Below are 19,461 nucleotides of genomic sequence, written 5' to 3' on the forward strand. Positions count from 1 at the left end.
TTACATTAGGAGGGAACTGCAGAAGAAAGAGGTGGTAAAATAATTAGAGGCATAAAGAAAGTGATGGGAGGCACCTGTCCTCTCTCTTTTGTAATACACAAGGGTTACAGGATGAAAATAACAAAATTCAAGGTCAGGCATTGTATGAAGTTAACAAAACCAGCTGCACCTGTATAACCATCACAACCATCTGGAAGGGAAACAAAACGCCGTGATGTGAGGTTTAGCCAGGCCAGAAGGGATTGGTGAGGAGAGTAATGCCAACTAGTGGCACATTAATCCCCTACGAGCTCCTTCCTTGCCCCCTCTTTCGAGGCACCCGATCCCAGCAGCTGACCTGAGTCCATCTCGGGACCAGCTTGGCTTGATGAGCTCAAACTCCTAGGACTTTCTGCCTGATCACAGGGATGGAGGCAAAGGCACTAAGGCAAAGTGCAGGGGAAATCTGAGCAGATGTTAGCAAGGCCACCAACAGGGGGGTAGAGGGCTTCCCTAGGAGCTGGGTCTCCCAATGAAGGGCCACAGGTCACCCACCACCGTTCAGCGACACCTCTCCAAGGGCACCAGGCCTCAGCCACCAGCAAGGCTCCCGCTTCAGCTGGCCAGACCGAGATTATTATTTTTCTTCACAGAAATACAAATTACTATTAAGTTTTTAACCCATCAATTCAGTTTCATTCTTTAAAATGGAATGGGTTTGCTGGTGATTTTGGGTTAAGTCTAAGAGAGTCAACCATATCCCTCTCAAGGCCAGTCTGCAAGGCAGCAGTAGAATGAAATTATGGCAGTCAGTCACCAAAACACTCTCCTAAAAGTCAAGAGGCCGACCAAGCAGCGGTTCCACTCGCTGTGAACACTGCACAGCTGCTCAGTGAGAAATCCAGCCAGCTGTAAGCCATTTGGCACCCGAGTGTCATCAGCACAACTCAGCACAAAATTATCCTAGCAGAGGCCTGTAAAATTCAGCATTAAGTGCAAACACAATGACTTTTTTTTGTCTTAGACACAATTACACACAAGATCTGCCAAATTATCCCAGTGCCTCGTTTTAATATAATATTCCAGCTCATTTCATATGTAATAAATTCATTAGGCTTTGGGGTTTTTTTAAGTTACAAGATCAAGCATATTTTAACAGAATTCATTTAAATACTGTGCTTATAGCAATTAATAACTTCAAAGTTCTATAAACATGTTTCAGTGCGTTGTCTGACCCTGGAATGGTTTGGCTTGGTTGAATTCATACCAGCTTCCACCACACGTTTCAGAAGGCAGCTTGCGACGGCGCCTGTAGAAACCTGTTCAGAGCAGGATGACACCACACGCCGGTCACCGCAGGCCCTTGCCCTGCCCAGCCCACGGTGCCTTCCGCTCACCACAGGCAAGAAAGCCGCGTTTCAGGTCAGAGCTCCAGCTCCTGCAGGTCTCCCCAGCTAGGTCCGATTTTCACTTTAACATTCAGTTTTACTGAGAGTTTGATGGCATTCTCCATCTCGTGCTTGACAATCTGAGCAACCTGCAAGGAAACGCTCAACATCAGATGTACACGAACTGCAATGCTCTGTTATCCTGTCAGTAGCTGGGGCGGCCAGACACTGGAACCCTCTCCTGTGTTCATTGGCACTGACTTACCACCGATGGGAATGCAACCAAACATTCTCATCCTGATTAGGGATTATGAATGGAGAAACGGTAAAAAGCCAGCAATATTTCATGTGGCGCAGAGTTGTGACTGGTTCCGTGCTGTTTAAGACTACTTAAAAAAGAGGCAAGATTAAGTTTCCATTAAACACTTGAGACTTGAGTGTCCTGCAGAGCCTACTCCTTCACCAGCTGCATAATTCTAAGTGTTTTGTGGAGTCTGTTCTGAAAACTTCAATGTACTGAAAGCAAGACACAAAACAAATAGACCAGAGACAAGGAACGGTGTTCTCCTCGTTGCGTTGGCACGAGAGGCGCTCTGCAAAACACAAACCACAAACCTCTGGGGTAGCAGTTCACATTCAAAGCAGGTGCTAGAAATACCACCCAGGTTCCCCCTCACTGTTTTGTTGAGGCATCTCCAACGTTGGCTGCCCTCCAAAAGCATTCCTAACAAAACGCTCATTTCAGGATGCAGTTAGGGGACTGACCGGCAGATATTTCCGCCTGTGACTTTTTGGATAGTAAGAGCCTGGATTTATTCTTTTTCCTGACTGTAAATACCTGCCCTGAATAAAGGGACTATCTTTCCTACCCCAAGGCCCACACGGAACCCAGCCTGTCCTGAATTGCTTACTTGAATGAATCTTGCAGTCCATAGCCATCCCATGAACCTTCCCACAGCAGAGTGAAAAGAGGCTTTGAAATTATCGTGATTCTTCACCTCAGCTAGAGGCCACTGTCAGCACAGGAACTACCCAAGCTCTCTGACCTTTCCATGCAGTTCCATAATTCACAGGTACCCACAGGAGAAGTCCCTCCACAGTTTTTACTGGGGAACGGAGGAGGGGATTTCAGGAGATCAGAGCACAAGAGTTTACAACAGCATTAAGAACTAGGGGGAGATTTGTCTTCCAAAAACTACACACCCTTACACACCACATATCAAAACGATGTTCGATAACCTAGAAAAATGCTTTGAAATAGGATGTAATTCAGCACAGACAAGTAAAGAGTAGAAAAAAGCAGGGTAGAAAACTAGGACAGAAATAATCTACTGTTCAAAAATAGGATGAAAAATAACTGCCTGGTCAGGAAGAAAATGGGGTTATCAGAGATTAAAAACTGAACAGGGCTTAAGCAAGGCACACCGTTGTGAGAAAGAAAGCAAATGCAATTCTGGAACATCGGAAAAGAAAACACTGCTGGTGTGACACACAGATCAGTTTTCCACTCCAGCCTTGATCACGTTTGGGGCCTGGTATTTCAAAAGAAACATGAACCATACAGAGGGAGATTCTCTGAGAACGGTCATGGGTCCAGCACACACCACCACCAGCAAGGTACATCAGGGCAGAGCTGCTGCACCTGGAACGAGGGAGGGGAGACACAAAAACCCCTGTGAGGTTCCTGAGGAAGCTGATGGGATGAGACGGGACATGTGCCAGTGCCCTGACCCAGGGGACTTTAGGCTCTGCATTTCCTGTACACGAAGCAAACAGCACCATTTCCAGGGTTCTCAGTGGTCAGCTCAGACATGCCTGGAGGAATATTGGCCGTCTTAGAAAGATAAATGCAATGATGATGGGAACAGGCAAGCAGTTTAAAAGCCTTTGATCCCTAATCTAGTCCATACCTTTATGTTTCTACCCAATTCCTCATTGCCAGGGTCAGCTCAACAGATAGAAGGTCTCGACCCTCCTTTTACTACCTTTGGCAATAGCGGCAGAGTCTTGCCATTGTGATACGCTCTGAAAGCCTGCTACCTCCACTCTGACATTCTGCACAGACTAGGAAAGCTCTGACGCCCCACGCATTTCACACCTTCAGCACAAGAAAAAGCAAGTATTACTCCAAAATGGTCTTTTAAACTAGCTCACTGATAGACTGCAGATGAAAACAGAACAATCACTAACATTGTTTCTCTTACGAACCATTTGTAAGGATACTCTCACTGGAACACAAATGCCTAGATACATGGACAGATAATTTTATGTTTCTTTCATGTACTTTAGCAGCTGAAAATAAGCTAGAGCCAGCATCAAGCCTGTGACCAAACTAACCTGTGTGTGTGTAAAAATTGCTGTTGCAGCCTAGAAATGCATGATTTACAGTATAATAAAGCTTTAGTACCAGCAAGATGAAAAAAAACCCTCGCCAATACAGAGACCAAGAAATGCTCACTTCTTTTTTACTAAAAGGTATATTGTAGTTCAAAAAAACTAATTAATTCAGGCCCTACTTTGACTGGGGGCTTAAGGGGGAGAGACTTCAAGACAACCTTTCCAACCTAGATCTTTCCACTACAGGATAATTCTAATGGTGCATCTGAAAGCACAGCAAGCAGTATCATCAAAAAAAAGATCCCTTCTGGCCCTGAAAACAATCGATCAAAAGGGTAAGTAGTAACCTGTTGTCTCAGACAAAAATCCTTGAAAAACAAGTAAATTGGGCACATTCAAGGAAAGTTCAAGTCTAGGAAACATGCCTTGTGTACATATGCTGTTTCAAGTGACTGCCCAGAAAGTCTATGGACAGAAATATATCTGAGGGAGGTTAGAAAAGCTGGTAATAATTGCCCTTGTAGTTGAGGAGGCTAATGAAAAAAATATAATTCAATAAATAATAAGCAAATCTTCTCACTTGGCCCCAGTTCTTCTGGGTACACTGTGGTAACTTGGAGTCAGTATCTAAAGACGTAAAAGCCTATACTCTGGGGATTTCAGTTTTCTACAGAAAGAAAATAACGAGCCTTTTCACCTCTAAAACAGCCTATCTAGATTGAAGCAGCAGATGTCTGAAAAGAGCTGGCAAAACAAACAGAAGCTTGAGCTGAGATTCAATAGAAAAAAAAATATTAAATCTTTTGTTCTTAATGAAATGAAAAACACATGCTCAGGCCAGTCAGTACTGCTGAAAGGTGTTTCAGATAGGAGTTACTACTTGCCATCAGGAAACAAGCTTTCGTCATTAAAGATGTGCATGAGCAGAAGTGGAAGACATCCCCAAGCTATGGAAGCACACCCTGTGCGCCTTCCTGCATTTGTGCTCAGGACTTGGGAAAACACTGAGCTGCCAACACGTGGCTGAAACGCTTGCTACTGAAAGCTGTTGCACAGACACCACGAAGCCTAGGCACAGAAGTGCCTACGGGGTGGAAGAGCATGCACGGGGACATGTATGCACATGAAAGGTACCTGAAGACCACACAGCACATCTCTTATACCTACCGTGCTGCTAACGAGCACCACGACACTCCTACCAGAAAGACAGGTAGGTAGGGAATAAGGAAACAAGTACCAAAAGTACATATTCCTCCTTTCCCTACAGAATACAAACCACTGCTGTAACAATATGTTCTCCGAGTTAGGCACCAGAAGACATGCGCGTAAACAGGGAGGCAAAAATACCTCCAAACAGGGAAAAACTTCCCCCTACAACTGTTAACAGTATTAAGCTACTTCACTCATCAAGTCTTGCAGAGAAGTGGTACAAACTGCTGTTACAGGGAGCAAAGCACACGTTGGAAAAATGAGCATCAGTCATGGGTTTGGCTTGAGCCTGAAAACACAGAGATCAAGAATGCAAACATCATTTTTCACTCAGTTGAACTTTGTTTTCATGGACCTTATAGCACACAGTGAGAGGATCCAGGGAAGAGAAGCTGAGCCCCTAGAAAGAACACTTGTCGTGATACATCATAATACAACAGCTGAAAAAGCAACAGCGGGGCTGTACCTGGATGACATCATCTTCTGCAACTTCATAGAGGAGCTCATCGTGGAGTTGGAGGATAAAGAAACCTCCGCTGATGGGCTGTAACATTCCTCCATTCCTCTTCCTCGCTAGCCTTCCTGCACAGGTGGAGAGCATAGTTCGTTAGACACCGTTATGCAAAGGCCTGTTTCTTGTATCAAGAAATCTTTGCACGTTCCTAATGCTGACAAAAAGAACATGAGGAACTTCAAAATGGAAAAGCCCATGCCTACAGATAAAACCACAAAACATTGCTATTCTATCAATATTTGTACAGCTACGGAGGTAAAATGTTAAGGAAAAGCATTTTAGATACAAACATTTCAGCCTTACATTATAAAGATATGAATCAGAACAGATACAAGACACAGTTGTATCTCCTGAACCATCTGTTTTAAAAGTAAATTTTAAACAAAATCATGTCAAGTTTAATCAGAAGTTGATTTACAATGTTCTCTCTGGCAATGAATTAGGATTCTGCTTTTCTTCCAAAAACATTTTAATGGCTAGTCTAAAAAGGCAGTAAGCCTCCCTCCAAATGCAGTTATCTGAAACTGTAGCTACTACTCCTGATTAAAAAAAGGAAAGAAAAAAAGAGCAGTTTTTGAATAAACAAGTAAGCAGCTGACAAAAACAGGATCCTGGTAGGCCTTGCCTGTCAGAAATGAAACAGAACAAACCGTTACATGGTAAAAGCTTTCTTTTAAACAAACACAACCTCACACACAGAGACTCAAAAGTTAGTTATCTCAGGTTAGCTAACAGGAGGGCTGCAGTTCACAACTACAGGAAGGGTTTCACAGCATCATCTGTTCCTCACACAAGCCTCACACCGAAGCAGCAATGTTGAAGCCACATGATGCAGGATGCTGTTCTGATGGCACAGACATTTATAACTTGCTGAAAAAGAATCCCTTCCAGTTCTTGAAACAGCTAGTGTCAGAGGAGGAAAATCTGTCACAAATACATCTACTCGCCTTCCTACAATTGCGTTGGCCAAAGGTCAGTAGCTGCTGCTGCTCCTGGAAGGGGTGGGAAGTTCTGCCAAGCACATGCCTTCTACTCATAGCAGACCTCTCTCTCTCTAAAATAAAACTCCCTAACATATTTTTAGAGGTTTGGCAATTAATTATTAAGTTTTCCTTCTCAGCCCTACAAATCAGGCTCTTCATATTAAGACAGCTTCATGTTTCAGTTGAAGCATAAGAACTATCAAAGAAATACAGCACTCCATCCCTTCAGTGTCTTTCTAAAAATACATGACTGATGAACAAAATACTGTCTACATCATGTTAAAAAAAAGGTTTGGTAGCATTCCTCTGGGAATGAGTACACACACACCCCAGCTTTGCTATCGCCAGCCAGAAGAAATTTATGCTGACAAATGCTTCATATAATACTCTTGTGGAGCCTCTGTAAATCAAATTCCAGTCAACAAATTCGGGACTTAATTCTAACCAAAAAATATACTTTTGGAACTAGAAGTTATTGCACTCTATCTTTTCACTGACTGTGAAACCAGAGTATCTGCCCAGTTTCTCCTTCCTACTTTTGCACAATTCTGTGGTGGCATGACAGACCGTATCACTTTTACGAACTCCCGCTGCCAACCTTTGCAAGATCTGCTTTGAGGTAACTGGGGTTTTTGATCTGATCACAGCATCTGCTTCCGTTTGTGTGCTGAGCAGACATTCCCTCTCCTTCCTAATAACTTTTTGCCCATTAAACACAGACTTAACACTGCCAGGAAATAAAATGTCTCCCACTCCTAGACCAAAGGCCCTAACTTGTTTTTGCAGGCAAAATCCAGTCTAGATTGTTGTTTTTGGTTTGTTTTTTTTTCATTAGTAGCACTGAAAATTTTGCTCTACTGTGCAAGGAAGAAGGCGAGCATACCGGTCTTACCTCTCTGGAAGGAGCTCTCCAGATGTCTATGGGACTTGATCACAGAGGAGAAAGCTTCCAGGCGTTTCTGAATGTTCACAGTGGCTGTTTTGACAACGTCTGCAGCAGATCCCTGAACAGTTGTATTCACAGCCTGTCGCTCTGCCTAAACAGAGATAGTTGTTCTCAAAACTGACCCCAAAAATGAAATCAAATCTAGCATGCCACATGTACTTCATTAAAAATAATAAATACATAGCCAAATACAGGCATAGTAACACCTCCAGATAAAGAATTTGTTACATCTGCCTGAAAGACAGACATGTTACAGACTAGCTTCAGCCACAAAATTTCTCCAGGTAACTGAGAAAAGCAGGATTTCCGCAAATTTAAAATTAATTAATATCAAGGGTAATAACCTGCAAGTCGCAAGCCACAAGAGGAAGAAGCATATGCACATGCTAACAGTTTCATGAGAAGCAGAAAAATCTCACAGTTAATCCAAGTATTATGAGAGACTTCAGCCTGTCTTCAAAACCATCAGAAATGGATAACCAAAGGCAAGAAGCTGGACTTCATAGACTAATAATCTGGTCTGCTGCACTGAACCCTGACTGCCAGAGCATGACAGCTCTGCAAAAACAAACCAGATCACACTGTGACACAACATTTTTTTTCACACAAGCAACCACTCTACTAATCCCCTCCTCAGACAAGTAAATTGTATGCAAAGGTTCTGCTCTCTTTGATTAGGGCTGAAACATCTGCAAAAAGTTATAAGTAAGCTGAAATTAAAGTGAGATAATTCATTAACTGGTCTTTAATATGATTTTAAAGAATAAATCAAAGTTGAACAGAAGGTACATCTACAAAGCTTCATGCTGAAGTATCCTTCAGATTAAATAGTCAAATCATCTCAAAAGTTTTTTGAAAGACTCCTTGTTTCCCTTTCAACTACTTGGAGTACTAACTCCCCCACTTCGTCCCTCTTCCACTCTAGTCTTTAATTCCACACAACCTGATTCATCTTCCTACTGAGAAGTATAATGCTTCCTCCCCACAGAAATGCGACATCTTCTCAGGGAGTCAATTCACTCTTACTGAAGTAAAGTCTATGACAGATGTGTCCAAAATGACCTTGAAAAAAAATAATGCCATTGCAAAGGCGTATATTAAGTAAATATTTCTCTAACAAGTTAGAGAAATTTTCCTCTGAGGGAAGATAAGAAAAGGAACAGATATCCAAAAATATAGGACTTAAATGCCCCTTCTTGTTCAAGTGCTGACAGCATATAACTTAGAAAGACTGCTGAGTGGGAGCAACTCAGCCTGAAGAGTTAAAGCACATCGCTGTGTGGAGGCTTTTTAAAATCATGTCCACTTATTTCAATGAATTACTCACTCCAGTTCCAACGTGGGAGTTGTGAAGTGAGGTTAGCACAGCGATGACAGCTGTACACCCAGTCACAGAAGACTTACGTCAAGCAGACCATGACAAAAGCTCTGTTATTCAGAGAACAACTGAGGGGGAAATAAACTAAGTGAGAAGTGGAAGGTCGTGACCAATATGGCTCATAGACCCTGTAAAACCATAAATACGGATATGCAAAGAAATCTAATACTTTCAAAATAATAAGATACAAATATAAATTAAAACAAAAAAACGTACTACACTCAACATACATGAGCTTTACTGTAGGGGTTTGGATCTTTGATAGCTGGCAGGTATCTTCGTCTTCCCAGGATGGTCTGCACAAACCCATCTCTTCTGCAGCTCCTCACTGTCTCCCTCAAGAATTTCTGAATCCCTGAGAAAGCGAAGAGAAAGTTTTCCTTAATATTGCAGATGCTCCACGTTGCCTTCTCACTAGGGTCACTGAAAGCGGTCTGGGACACCCAAGCAGCACAAAGGTAATTCTTAAATTTCCCTAGACCCTGCCAGTGTGCCAAGGGCACACCATCACTCACTCAGCCTACCCGCAGCTCTGCTGGGAAACCTATTCAGACTTTTGAGGTGGAAGTGAGGGCACAGTGTCAGGGTATCTAGCTGTGCACAAGGAGGTAGGAAGTCTGTTCTGCACAGTGCCAAGGCTCAGAGGATCATACATGTATTATTGATAATGGAGGGGTCAGGACCTGGACCAGCACTGGAAAGACAAGCAGTAGGAAGGGAGTGAGTTGAAAGCAGGTCAGAGCCCTTGATGCCTCAGGCTGCCTGACTTCAGGCTGCGTCACTTCACATTCTAGGATGAAAGAAACTCACCCACCTGCATTTTGCAAGGGAAGAAGTGAATCCACCAGGAGTGTTTAAAAGACATTTAGGCCAAAGAAAGGTGAGATAGGGAAGAGTACCTTTCACTGTAAGTTCAGGTAACAACTGCACTAAAGTGGAAAAAGTTAACTTCAGACAGTTCCTTTCCAAGGCTCACAAAAGATGAAATGTAAAAGGAGCTATTCAAGATCAAGACTGAAAGTGTTCATCAATTCATTAGGTATGTAATTTAGCACATCAGTTTGGCTATAGATAGAAGTGAAAATCCATAGGAACTGAAGTCACAAAACAAGGTACATCACGGAGTTTGTATGTATGCACGTGTAGTGAGAGGGCGGAAGCAGGAAGTCATTTCTAATGGTCTTGAGGGAGAGACTATCCAGAAATTGCTGGAGACAGACTCTTAATAGAACACCATTTCTCAGCATCTGTCTCCTAAAGAAACAAACCCTGAATCTTCAAAACATAATTTTCCAGCTCATTTCCAAGTTTTATGATTAGAACTAGCTGTCTCTCATCCCACTTGCTCTCCATTCATTTTCTGATTGCAGCTCTACTGTCTCTACAGCTTTCCTAAAAATGAACATGCTTCTTAAAAACGCAACAATGTCTTTTTACAAAGCATGGGAGAGCTGCTCTGAGCAGCTGGATAAAAGGGTAAGGGTAATACGCAGAACAGTTTAAAACTCAATAAAAGCAGAAGAGAGAAATGGTTATATTTGAAAATTTTAAGTGTGGTCTAAAGCAGTATAGTATAACCTTTGAAGCTGTGTGTTTTAATAAGGAAAAGAGTGTTTATTTTTCAGAAAGTTATGAGCTTTAAAACGAACCCCCAGGGCTTAGTAAGTAATTAATGTTTTTTTAAAAAAAAAAACAACAAAATAATTGATGTAATAAGCAAACAACAAGGTCCAAACAATGAATAAAACCAGACCATAGAGTAAAATATTATGGAGTATCAAACTACTGTGTTCACACACTGGACTTTCTCAAAACAAAAAGCTTTTTCAAAAAAGGTAGGTCTAGAGGGCTGAGACAAATTTAGGATTTGTAGAGAAGAGATTAAGAACAACAGCAACCCCCACCACACAGCCCCCAAACAGCCATATCCAAACCTGTGTATCTTGATTTGAAGGATTCAATGTAACTGGCAGCTTCATTTTCATCAATCCCCATCTGCTCGCCTAAAGATTTTGCTCCTATTCCATAGATGATTCCATAGCAAATCTGCCAGAGGACAGTGTGAAGAACCATCACCATATGGTGAGCCATGCAGAGAAAGCAGAGCCAAAACAAAATGTGACTGACTGGAAGACAAGTGTATTGGAACAAGGGCGAGCATTCAAGAAGACAGACTACCTCCGAGTCCAAGCTATTCATGCTGCTTTTCCTCATCTTCATCCTCCAAAACATGTCCTGGTTTCGGCTAGGATAGAGTTAATTTTCTTCTCAGTATCTAGCAGAATGCTATGTTTTGGATTTAGTATGCCAATTATGTTGATAACACGCTGATGTTTTTAGTTGTTGCTAAGTAATGGTTATATTAAGTCAAGCACTTTTCAGTTTCTTAGGCCCTGCCAGCAAGAAGGCTGGAGGGGCACAAGAAATCGTGAGAGGACACAGCCAGGACAGCTGGCCTGAACTCACCCAAAGGGATATTCCATACTGTGGGATGTCATGCTCGGTATATAAACTGGGGGGGAGCTGCCCAGGCCTGGCCAATTGCTGCTCAGGGACTGGCTGGGAATCAGTCAGCAGGTGGTGAGCATTGGTATTGTGCATCACTTGGGTTGCACAATCCATCTTTTGGATTATATTGCTTTTTCCCTCTCTCTCCCTCTCATTACAATTGTTGTTGTTGCCGTTATTATTATTACAGTTATTATATTCTATTTTATATATTCTATATAATATGTATTTTTATTATAATTATTAAATTGTCCTTATCTCAACCCCTGAGTTATACCTTTTCCCCACATCTCCTCCCCACCCTTCTGCAGGGAGAGCACGCAGCTGCGTGTACTTAGTTGCCAGCTGGGGTTACACCACAACACCCAGACAGCTCCAGCTGAAACGTATCGAGTGTGGGAGGACATACAAAGCAGCTACCGAACAATCACGGTCAAACCCAAACATAAGACCATACTATTGCGACTTCGTGATATTTCTTCGTGATGTTTTTAATGCTGAACTGTCCTGCCCAGAAAGCTGCTGCTGAGTTTTTTTTCCTAAAAATTACCTGTTTAGCTTGTTGCCTGGTCTTATCTCCAACAGCTTCAGGGTCAATCATTTTCCACTCTGCTGCAATGCTCTTAAAGACATCGGTACCCTCATTCAAGGCTTGAATGAGTCGACAGTCACAAGACAAATGAGCAAGGATCCTCAGTTCCAGCTGAGAGTAATCAGCGGCCAAGATTAAGCCACCTGAAGTCAAAATGTTAGCAGAAATCATTATTTCATAAATTACTCCAACACTCCAATCAATATTCCAGCAAGAAGGACTGAAGCTGTCCTTGCACCTTCCACAGTTTTCCACAGAAATTTCTATCAGACAAATCCTTACCAGTTTCCCCAGTGCCCAGGCCTGCCTGCTTTCCATCCAGCCCCTACACCTAGAACCAAAACCCCACAGACAAGTACCTGTGCAGGTGTCTCTGTCTAGCACCTGATAGGAATGCCTGGCACAGAGATCAGACCAGCAGGCTTGTACTAAGCCAGGGCAGGCAACGTGAGAACTGACATTTGGATAGCAAGAACACTAGGTAAGAGTGCAATTTGTATATTAAGAGCTGCCTAAGCTACCTCTTAAAAAACAGGTATTCTTAAAGAGGAAATGAAGGTGTGAAGATCTGAAGTATAACATTTGAATACTTTGCCCAGCCAAACCTCTCTCCTTTACAGTCTTGTGAATGATTCTGAGGACATGCTAACTACTGCATTAGTCTTCCAAGTAGGCTGCTCAGTCAGATATATAGTCATCAATTCTTAACTCTTCATTAGATCTAGGATTTTTTGTTAAGTATGTTCTTAACAATTACAGAGCAGGATCTAGGCCTTACCTGGGAATGGAACAAAAGCATGCCTCATGCTAACAGAAAACGGTATTCCTCTTTCTTCAGATCTGCCTGCAGCCTGACCCTTTAAGCCATTAGGCAAAATGCTGGAACGCTTTCTACATCTGTGGAGACAAAGAATGACTGTTCTTCACCAATTCCTAAAACACTTAAAGACGCATAATCATTTTTGCCACAAAGAATCAGTGAAAACAAGTGAGACAGTAGCCTCTATTCTACTTTTCTGGACAATCCATACCTAAATTTGACCACGGGGGTACTAAACAGAGGCCACATGTACACCTGAAGGGATTTACTGACTCTGAACAGATTTAGGAGTGAATCTTCCTAGAACATTCAGGGTTTGGTCCAGAAATTGGATAATTCCACTCCCAAACAGGTAAGATGAAAAGCCTCAGATCTGTGATGGGTGCATTCCAGAAAGACAGCAAAGGAGTCCCTACAAGAATCCTAAAAATTCAACACCCCACCCTGAGTACCATGTCCTCTCTTAACATCATTCTCATACGCAGAATGCCTACACGAGCCCATACCCGGTACAGACAGAAAAATTTCCCCCACAACATTAGCCTGACTGCATGTGCGCGCACACACTGTAAAAGCAGAACAGAAATTGCAGAAGATGTGCTCATAAAACACTGCACTTCTTTAAAGACTGAGCAAAAAATTGCCCCAAAGCAACCAGGTGAGAAGTTTACAGCGGCAGCCAGGTGCTCTGCAGCCTCTCGGGGCTTGCTTAGCTCTCCTGTCCCACCAAGTCACCTGTAGCTGCAGACAGAATTGTATCCATCAGTGCACACACTGAACAGTGTGCAGCTGTGACACCATTCACACCACCTACTCCCGCCAGCACCAGTCTACCAGCCAGCCTGTTGGGTTCTTCTCTGGAAGTCAAAAGGCCTTTATACATCCTTGATGTCTGGGTCAGGGATCTGAGCAACTTCTTTATCAGAATGAAAAGGTATCTCTGAGATCAGAACTAGTTTCAGCAAAGTACAGAAAAGACATCAGGCTCTCCTCCCTTCTGCACTCCCTTTTCCTCTTATACTTTGTCATTTCAGGGATGGTAGGGATCAAGGAGATAAAAGATAGCACAGAAATCACTAAAATAAATTTTCAAAAGAAATCAAGGTGGGACAACATACAGGAACTGTACAGAAACACTGTCCAGCACAGGTTCCAAATTTGGTTGAATGAGTAAGGGCTTTATAACATGATCTAATTTAGCTACATTACTTTGGGCAGAAGCTTCTTACAACACATGAGGAAGGAGCAGTAATAGTAATTACCAAGATAAAAGACAGTTTGGACCAAAGCTTGGAAGGCCTATCAGACTTGGGCTGCATGACAGCTTCTTTTGTGCCAGCAGTCATTTCTGTGCCTTTAGGATCGCCCATCTTCCTAACACAATAGCTGCTTACCTAAGGAACGTAGTCCCAAAAGTCAGCCTGAGCAGCAGGCCTCTCCCAGAGTTCAGTAAGCACTCCGTTCCTTTGATGGGCCACTTCTCTACAGGGAAGACTAAGAACCCAGCCTACTCTCCAATCATCCTGCAAAGCTGCTGCAAGCCTGAGCACTGCCAGAGCTATTTCTCAGAACAACATTTCTGCGCCTCCATGGCTAGGCCTGTTCTTCTGAAGCAAGATGGACAAGAACCTGCTACTCCTGGTCTCTCTTCCCATGACCTACTCAAGGCAAAGGATGTTAGACACATGGTGGTAGGAAAAGACAGACAGAAGAGCCAAAAACTTCTGAAATTTCTCACATCTTTCTGTGGGCAAAAAGATATTAAAGACACTCAGATGACACATGTGGGACAAGAACCTGAATGGAAAGAGAAACTCAAAGGACAGAAAACCACCACCAAGTGGTATGAAGCCCCAAAGCTGACAAAAGATCCACCTTGATATTTCACTAGACTTCCACAGAACTGTTTAGGCATTGACATGTAATGCTGTTTGATTAACAGAAACCACATTTAGAAACTTCTGTTACCTGGTAGCTTCTGCAGGATCATTATCACAAACACAATTATTAACAAAGAATGAAAAACACGTTCACCCATGTTTCCTTACACAGGGAGTTACACATCATAAAACAAATGAACTTTCTTCTGCTTCTTCCACAATATTCTATCCTCTTTCAGAGTAGCTCTTAGAAAGTCAAACCAGATCCTAACTTCAGTTTAGTTACTTTTCCCACCCAGGCTTTCCATCCAACTGCTGGGAGCATAATGCTAATCTCACTGTAGGATTTCATAAAGAATTTCAAAAAGCAAGTGGCTATATGGAGCCACATGCTGTTAGTATTATTAGGTCTTTCATGTATCACTGACTTTTAGATATTTATTCCCCTAGAACTGTAAGAGAAACACTGAGTAACAAGTCACACTGACATGACAGCAGCCACAGGTAAAGTCAGAAAAGAGAAATTTGACAAGTCAACCACATTAAGATCAGAAGAGTAGGCTGAAGCTTTGCCAAGATCCTCCTACCTGCCCCTAGAAACAGCAAGAGAATTAACATTTCCATGGGCTTGGGAGGGTGGGCTTTCTTCAACCACAGTTGGCATTTCAATCTCAAAATCTCTTGGCACGTTCTGGATATTTGGCTCTGTAAAGGTTATTCGACCTGAGAAGGAAGAAGAGCAGAATTAAGTGAGGGTCCAAAAGATGTCTCTCTAACTTAACACAGCTGAACACACATCTGCATCTCCAAAAAACAAAGGGCAGGAGGGTGGGACAGGACACCATCACTAAGAAAATGGAAGAAAAGGAAAAGTAATTTGGGCTTAATGGACTTGAGATTGTTCCCCTGCAGCACTTCTGTACCACTAATAAGACACTCCCAAATCCAGAACCTGTTCCAGGGTCAGAGATTTACATGCTAATATGTGCAAGAAAATAATAATACTGCTCAGTGAACACAAAAGCTATTTTAACGTCTCTAGACTTTTGGGGCAGATTCACGTGAAACAAGTATTTCAATATTTTCATTTGGTTGCACTAGAGCACTGGCTTGACTTCCTATCTTTTTCCCATAGAAAAGCTGTCCACCACACACACACAAAGAAAAAAAAAGTGAGGATTTTAAACACATTTCTTTACCTGTAGCTGTGTGAGTCTGTGACACTGGATATATCCTTTCCATACCCAGTGCAGAATTCAATCGTTTTTCCCTCTGTAGTGGAAACACCACTTTAGTAATGGCATTGTTGATCCTCCTCCATTCCAATATCAGCCCTGGCAACGGGTGAAGTGTCTTCAATTTCTCCAAAACATCCTTGTGGGCAGAAAAAGGCACAACTACAGTCAACTGCATTTAAAGCTTTATAAATAAAGTTTTTGCAGTTCTGCAGGAAAAAGCAACTCCTTCACCCACAGTGAACTTCTGGTGTCACTGCCTGAAAATTAAATGGCTATCCCCTCCACTTACACCGCCTACACCTGGGCAATCAAAGCACCACAAGATACGGCTGCAGTTTTGTTACACACAAGAATGCAAGCACTTCTTTTTGGACTTTTGTATCCTCATCACCACCCTCAGCCTGCACCAAAAAATAAATCACCCAAAATGATCAAATAAAGCATCATTTGCCATAGGTCCCCTATGCTGTCTCCTCTTGCCCAGTGTTAATGCTCCTCCTCCATCTTCTTGCATATTTCTCTCCCTGCTCTCTCCTATCCATACATTAGGAAATCATAAAATGAAGCCCTTGACCACGCTCCTTGAAAGACAATGCTGATCACTAGCAATCAAATCCTTTCAGTTAAATCAGAAACATGAAGGGACTAACAAGACTTTCAAAAGATAGTGGCATGCAAATATTTCTCAAAATAACATTTCTTTGTATTCAGCAGGCAGCTGCAGCTTCATCCCTCCACATCACAAAAGGAAGAAATCCTCACTTTGCTTCTTGCTCCCTGCTCTGCCACCAGCACCGCACTCACTTCTTCACTGCCACTTGAGTTTTGGAAATCAATATTTGTCTTCCAAGCACTGACTATACTGAACAAGGGGAAACTAAGAAAACAACACAGATTAACGAGTCCTGAAAACAGGGAACGTGTATCTGCCAGTATCACTTGTCTGGCAAGAGCACCCATTAGCCTGCAGCAGCTGGTATTAACAGCTCCACAGGATTTATCAGCCGGCCAGCATGTCAATAGCCTTCACATGTATACAAGCTCTTGATATACCGGATCTGATAAGCCATCAGGCCAGCCACTCTGAAGACAAATTCTCTGAAGCACAAAATACAGAAATGGTAGAACCAGGCAGGGGAAATATTGTATTTAATCACCATGGTATTTAAGTATGTTTCAATACTACTGGGGACAGCCTTGGCTGCAGTGACCATGAGGTGGTGGAGTTCAGGATCCTGAATGGCAGAAGCAGGGATACGTAGGATTGCAACCCTGGACTTCAGGAGAGATAACTTTGACCTCTTCAAGGGTCTACTTGGAGGAATCCCATGTGTTAGGGCTCTGGAATGTAGGGGGGTTCCAAGAGAGATGGCTAATATTTAAGCATCACTTCTTCCAAGCTCAAGACAAGTGCATCCCTATGAGTAAGAAATCAACAAGAAATCAAGCAAACGGGTCAGGAGGCCTGCGTGGATGAGCAAGGAGCTACTGGCAAAACTTAAACAGAAAAAGGAAGTTTACGGAATGTGGAAAAAGGGACAGGCCACTTGGGAGGAATACAGGAACAGTGCCAAAACATGCAGGGATGTGTTGAGGAAGGCTAAGGTCCATCTGGAATTAAATCTGGCAAGAGACGTCAAGGACAACAAAAAGGACTTCTTCAGGTACATGAGTAGGAAAAGCACGACTAGGGAAAACATGGGCCTGCTGCTGAATGAGATGGGTGCCCTGATGATGAAGAACACAGAGAAGGCAGAGTTAGTGAATGCTGCCTTTGCTTCGGTCTTTACTGCCAAGGCCAGCCCTCAGGAACCCCAGACCCTGGAAGCAAGAAAGGAAGTCTGGAGAAAGGAAGGCTTTCCCTCGGTCAAGGAAGATCAGGTTAGAAATCACTTAAGCAAACCTGACACCCACAAATTCATGGGCCTCCATGGGATGCACCCCCAAGCGCTGAGGGAGCTGGCAGGTGTTATTGCTAAGCCACTCTCTATCATCTTTGAAAGGTCATGGAGAACAGGAGAAGTACCTGAGGACTGGAAGAAAGACGGTGTCAACTCTAGCCTTCAAAAAGGGCAAGAAGGAGGACCCAGGAAACTACAGGCCGGTCAGCCTCACCTCCATCCCTGGTAAGGTGACAGAACAGCTCACCCTGGATTTCGTCTCTAAGCACATGGAGGAAAAGAAGGTTATCAGGAGTAGTCAACATGGATTCACCAAGGGGAAATCATGCCTGACTAACCTAACAGCCATCTATGATGGAATGACTGGCTGGGTAGACAAAGGGAGAGTGGTGGATGTTGTCTACCTTGATCTGCTGCCTTTTGACACTGCCCCTCATAACACACTCATATGCTCGGGAAGCATGGGTTAGATGAGCAGCGAGGTGGACTGAGAACTGGCGGAATGGCAGAGCTCAGAGGGTTGTGCTCAGCGGCACGGAGTCTTGCTGGAGGCCAGTAGCTAGCGGTGTCCCCAGGGTTGGTACTGGGTCCAGCCTTGTTCAACTTACTCATCGACGACCTGGACGAGGGACAGAGCGTGCCCCCAGCAAGTTCTGCTGAAGATACAAAGCTGGGAGGAGCGGCTGATCCACCAGACGGCTGCGCGGCTCTTCAGCGAGACCTGGACAGGCCGGAGAGCTGTGCGGAGAGGAACCTCATGAAGTTCAACCGAGGCAAGTGCAGGGTCCTGTCCCTGGGGAGGGACAGCCCCATGCACCAGCATGGGCTAGGGGCTGGCTTGTTGGAAGGCAGCTCTGCAAAGGCGGCCCTGGGAGGGCTGGTGGACAGCAGGGTGCCCACGGGCCAGCAGTGTGCCCGTGTGGCCAAGGCAGCCAGTGGTACCCGGGGGCGCATTAGGAGGAGGGTGGCCGGCGCACTGAGGGAGGCGATCCTCCCCCTCTGCTCTGCCCTGGTGAGGCCGCATCTGCAGTGCTGTGTCCAGTGCTGGGCTCCCCAGTTCAGGAGAGACAGGGAGCTACTGGAGAGGGTCCAGCAGAGGCTGCAGAGATGATCAGGGAAGGGAGCACCTCCCTTATGAGGAAAGGCTGAGAGAGTGGGCCTGCTTAGCGTGGAGAAGAGAAGACTGAGAGATCTTATAAATGCATACAAATACTTCAAGGGCAAGTGCCAAGAGGATGGGGCCAGGCTCTTTTCAGTGGTGCCCAGCCACAGGACAAGGCACGATGGGCACAAACTGCAACACAGGAAGTTCCATCTGAATATGAGGAAAAATTTCTTTACTTTGAGGGTGACAGAGCACTGGAATAGGCTGTCCAGAGAGGCTGTGGGGTCTTCTCTGGAGACACTCAAAACCCACCTGGACGCAACTGTGCAACCTGCTGTAGGTGACCTTGCTTTAGCAGGGGGTTGGACTAGATGATTTCCAGAGGTCCCTTTCAACCCTGACCATCCTGTGATTCAAGCTGATGTTGAAAAATTCTGCTACTGGCTTTACAAAATTATTGTGCTATTTTGGTCTTACACGTGGTTTGGGAAGTCAAATTCTGCCCTATTTATTCTTATTGAAGCCTGCTCTTTATAGTCATGTCCTCACTATACTCAGGCTTTAGGAGAGTAGCAGGAGTTAATAACTGCTAACAGAGAAGGCAGAATCCAGTTTGAATTTCCAGTGGTAACTGGAAGAGCAAAAGGCAGTTAAAGTTTACTTATTTAAGTCAGCATACCTAA

At 43.7% G+C, this 19,461-nt stretch overlaps 1 protein-coding gene across 6 annotated transcripts in view; it reads right to left on the reverse strand.

Annotated features, from left to right (window-relative positions):
* Positions 1–1,030: 1,030 nt before the first annotated feature.
* Positions 1,031–19,461, reverse strand: part of POLQ (DNA polymerase theta) — a 57,913-nt gene continuing 39,482 nt past the window's right edge. For 5 of the 6 annotated variants that reach the window (XM_056339633.1, XM_056339634.1, XM_056339638.1 and 2 more), the window contains 9 exons: positions 15,734–15,908; positions 15,122–15,257; positions 12,613–12,731; positions 11,793–11,977; positions 10,669–10,780; positions 8,965–9,089; positions 7,303–7,447; positions 5,380–5,495; positions 1,031–1,516 (listed from right to left, as the gene is read on the reverse strand). In XM_056339633.1, the coding sequence (XP_056195608.1) occupies positions 1,403–1,516; positions 5,380–5,495; positions 7,303–7,447; positions 8,965–9,089; positions 10,669–10,780; positions 11,793–11,977; positions 12,613–12,731; positions 15,122–15,257; positions 15,734–15,908 (1,227 nt within the window). In that variant the 3' untranslated portion in view covers positions 1,031–1,402. Of the gene's footprint in view, positions 1,517–5,379; positions 5,496–7,302; positions 7,448–8,964; positions 9,090–10,668; positions 10,781–11,792; positions 11,978–12,612; positions 12,732–15,121; positions 15,258–15,733; positions 15,909–19,461 lie in introns of those variants that run through there. The other variant, XM_056339635.1, reaches the window with a different exon arrangement.

This window comes from Falco biarmicus, chromosome 5 (assembly GCF_023638135.1).
Source record: "Falco biarmicus isolate bFalBia1 chromosome 5, bFalBia1.pri, whole genome shotgun sequence".
Lineage (NCBI taxonomy): Eukaryota > Metazoa > Chordata > Aves > Falconiformes > Falconidae > Falco > Falco biarmicus.